The sequence below is a fragment of the Dromiciops gliroides genome, chromosome 2 (genome assembly GCF_019393635.1).
Source record: "Dromiciops gliroides isolate mDroGli1 chromosome 2, mDroGli1.pri, whole genome shotgun sequence".
NCBI classification, from domain to species: Eukaryota; Metazoa; Chordata; class Mammalia; order Microbiotheria; family Microbiotheriidae; genus Dromiciops; species Dromiciops gliroides.
Genome location: NC_057862.1, coordinates 493291071 through 493295507, shown reverse-complemented (window position 1 = coordinate 493295507; position 4437 = coordinate 493291071). Strand labels below are relative to the sequence as shown.

At 36.8% G+C, this 4437-nt stretch overlaps 1 protein-coding gene across 1 annotated transcript; it reads left to right on the top strand.

The window, feature by feature from the left end:
- Positions 1 to 2029: 2029 nt before the first annotated feature.
- On the top strand, positions 2030 to 2218 carry LOC122739014 (small EDRK-rich factor 1-like). The gene has a single exon (XM_043980879.1). The coding sequence runs from the start codon at positions 2030 to 2032 to the stop codon at positions 2216 to 2218; it is 189 nt and encodes a 62-aa protein (XP_043836814.1).
- The last annotated feature ends 2219 nt before the right edge of the window (positions 2219 to 4437 follow it).

Here is a 4437-nt window from a genome sequence, read left to right as displayed (position 1 = left end):
TTTTATTGTCATGATTCTTCTGGGGATGATGTTTGGCTACAAGTCATGGAATGCTACAGTCTCTGAAAAACCAAAATCAAAAGCTGTCTCAAGGACAAGAGAGAAGGATTCAAAGCATGTCATCAAAGAAACATATGATCAAAACCAAGATGGGTTTATCATGTATCAAAGAGAAGCTATAAGCAATGGACAGTCTACATGTTCCATTGCTATCCTTTTGAGGTCGTGAGAGCTTGAAGAAAAGACCTATCCTTCCGGGTAAACCTCCTGTTGTGAATTTATTAGAGGACATAAACAAAAAAATTATAGGATAGGCAGGTATGAGAATATCAAACATTGCATTAGAAGAAATACCCTCATCAATGAGAATATAGATCCTTTGACATATTGAGTGATATAATGAGACAAGACATGATTTTAGTGAAATGATCACCAGCCTTGGACTCAGATGACCTGGATTCAAATCTTACTCAGGATAATAACATCATCCCCTTTAAATTCACATAATTGTTATAAATGTTAAATAAAGTAATGTATGCAAAGCACTATAAGTATAAAATACTATATAAATGTCAGTTTCAGTATTTTTAATATCACTACTAATGTTAAAAAACATAGAACAAAGCATGATGAAGCATGTACAAAAAGACATCAATGTTTTAGGTTTAATTTTGATGTTTTCCTAAGTCAGTCAATAAACATATATTAATTGACAACTATTTACCAGACACTGCTAAGTATTAGAGGTTCAATGAAAGGCCTAAAAAGGCCCTACTCTACAAAACTTTAATTTCTAGTCAAGGAGACAATATACAAAAACTATGTACAATCACAAGACATATAGGATAAATTGCAAGTAATCAACAGAGGGAAAGCACTAGAATTAAGGGGGATCAGATAAAACTTCATATAAAAGACATAGTTTTAACTAGGTCTTAAAGAAAGCCAAGAGGCAGAGAAGACAAGGAGTCCATTCTGGACATGGGGAATAGTTAATGGAAATTCCTGAAGTTGGGAGGTGGAGAATCTAGTGCAAGGAATAGAAAGGATCCCAGTGTTCCCTTAGTCATTTTTTAGAGAGTCGACTTCATTTATACCTCCATACCTTTGTTCATGCTATTTCCCCTTTGGATTATTCTCTCTTATCTCCTCTGTTTACCTGAGTCCTCCCATCATTCAAGTACCAGATGAAGTCCCATTTGTTCTAGGAAGCCTTCACCATCACTCCCTATTACAGTCATCTTCTTTTCTGAAGCTTCATTATTACTTATAATACATACCACAGAGAAGCACATGCTTGCACAAGGTTTTTGCCACTGTCGCAGAAGAATTTTGGAAAAATTTAAATGGAAAAGAAATGCACTAGGGGTAATGAGGACCTCTAGATGCTTCCATTTGCAAATGTAATTGTGGTGATTTCATCAATTCCAGAAACATTAAAAAGCCTCCATGGTGAAATTCGGTCATTCCAAAGAGTCCAGTTTTTCAAAACATAGAGGAGAACCCAAGAGTACATATTAGCTAGATTGTGTATGGTATGTAGTTAAAGAGGTAAACCATTGAGTTACCCCATATCTTAGACAAGCACTGGAGACAGGCAATACAGTAGACCTGCAAATTAATGTGAGTAAGGGAAATAATTATATTTAGGAAATGAAACAGTATTTCAATAATCCTAAACTGCCCCCTGCTACAAAAAAATCCATCTTCTAAACACCAATATTCTTCTTCTGTTGCTATACAGATGAATCATAGAACCCTATAGTCTTAGAAGAATTAAAATTGCAAAAGAAAGGTAGGTGATGGATATATGTATACAGGCTGATGAATGTTACTAACAATGACTTATATGCAAAAATTGTCACTAAAACATCATCAACAATATTTACATCCATAAAAGAGGGTAAGGCAATCATGTCAAAAGAGTGAATGGGGGTCCAGTTCAGTCCTGTGGCGGTGGTAGTGGTACGTTTGCGTGAACGGTTGAGTTTCAGAGTTGTCAGTTCCCTTCGAGACTCTGACAGTCGCGATGGCCCATGGAAACCAACGGGAACTTGCCAGTCAGAAAAACATGAAGAAAACACAGGAGATTAGCAAGGGCAAAAGAAAAGAAGATAGCTTGTCTGCCTCCCAGAGAAAGCAGAGGGATTCTGAAATCATGAAACAAAAGAAGGAGGCTGCTAATGAGAAGAAATCTCTGCAGACTGGGGGAAAATGATCCACAGTAATTCAAAGAACCAGATGGATCTCAGGATCTGAAATCAAGAGTTTGTAGAATGGCCAACCATTAAATATCTAACAATTTTTTTTAAAAGAGTGAATGGGGACAGCTAGGTGGAGCAGTGGATAGAGCACTGACCCTGGAGTCAGGAGGACCTGAGTTCAAATCTGGCCTCAGACATTTAACACTTACTAGCTGTGTGACCTTGGGCAAGTCACTTAAACCCAATTGCCTCACCAAAACAAAACAAAACAAAACAAAAGAGAGTGAATGGTTGCAAGTAAACCACCCAGGTGTTGCACTCATGTCTTGCAAATTACAAAAGAATCTGGGAGGAAACACCAAAATGTTGGATAGATTGTATCTATTGGAGATAAGGCAAAGTTATTGAGAAAATCATGAGATTAAGTTGAAAGGTATCTCAGATTTCAGAGTTCATTGAACTCACTATATACCTAGGCAGGAATCCTCTCTACAGAATACACCAAAAAGTGTTCATTGAGTCTTCATATCTAGAGAAAGAGAACTCAGGCATTTAGGCAGTCCATTGTACTTTAGATGTGCTCTAGAGGCAACTGGTGGTAAAGTGGATAGACCACTCAGCCTGGAATCAGCAAGACCTGAGTTCAAATACAGCTTCAGACACTTACTAGCTGTATTGCAATGGGCAAGTCATCTAACTTTCGTTTGCCTCAGTTTCCTGAACTATGAAATAGGAATAAGAAAAAAGCATTTACCTCTCAGGGATGTTGTGAGGATAAAATGAGATAATATCTATAAAGAGTACTTAATATAACATCTAGCATGTAGTACGCACTACATAAATGCTTATTCCCTTTTCCTTCCTTTCCCCTACTCTACTCTCTAGAGTTCCCATGGTATTCATTCAGTTAAGCCACTGACTTATTAATTATCTCTTCACACACTTTTTGGGAGAAAGAGGGTCTGTAGCAAAAGGAATTTAGGTTTTCATTAGGTAGTTTCCAACAGCCTATTACCCAATTAAATAGATATAATGGCTATATCCTATCATCTCCTCTTTACTAAACAGATATTTATTAAATACCTACTGTGTGCAGCCCTGAGCTAGGAGTAAGAAGAAATGTGATACTAAATTTATATAAGACATACTCCTGCATGGAACCCTCATTCTGGGAAAGAAAATGTAAGACACAATAATTCATAACCATAACAAAAATATTTAATGACAAGAGCAAAAAAGCACAAAACAAATGGCTAAATTTGAATCAGGAACTAAGGCAAATACTAGCTAGTGAGGAGCACAGAAGGCTTCATTGAGAAGATAATAGTAGAGGTAGGTCATAAAGAAATGAAAACATTTTCTAGTCATTACCTATATTTCTCCAAAAAGATTAGAAAAATCCTATGGATAGAGCCCTATATCTTATTTTTTTTTTGTGGGGCAGTGAGGGTTAAGTGACTTGCCCAGGGTCACACAGCTAGTGTCAAGTGTCTGAGGCTGGATTTGAACTCAGGTCCTCCTGAATCCAAGGCCAGTGCTTTATCCACTGCGCCACCTAGCTGCCCCTCCTATATCTTGTTATTTTTGTTTCTGTTGTGCTCATGGTGCTTTGTATAGTGTTGAGTATAGGGTAGCTGATTAACAAATGTTCATTGGTTGACTGTGTGAGTTAGAATTAAGTTGGGTTTTTTTATTCTCTCTCTCTTCTATTATTTGGTCCTGCTAGATAAACTATTCTCATTCATCATTAGCCTACTTTCTCTTTCCTCTCTATTGAGCTTATTTTGTGTCAATTATCATGGAGGCCGCATCCTCTTAGTCCTAAAAATGCCCTTCAGAATGCTGGGATATTTGGCCACTCCATAAGTGCTTCAAATAGTCAACTACAATACAGAAGTCACTCTTCCCTATTAGAAAGATTTAATCACGGTGGATAAGAATTGAGTATATGTAAGGGTAAGTAAGATAAATAGGGTAGCCCACTAAAATATAGGTTCCAAGAATCAGAATCAGGGTCTATCTTCAGTCATGATGAAGCAGCCCTATGTTTAATGACAAGAGGTTATGGTACATGGAAGTTCCCACATTGATCTGATTGCCCTAAGTATTCAAAAGTCTATTGTCAGATTCTAATTAGAAATATTTCTAATAGACAAATAGTTACTTTGGAATTGGGTAAAGACATTTAATTCTGTCCACCCATTCATACAAACAAAAGACATGGCTATATGAT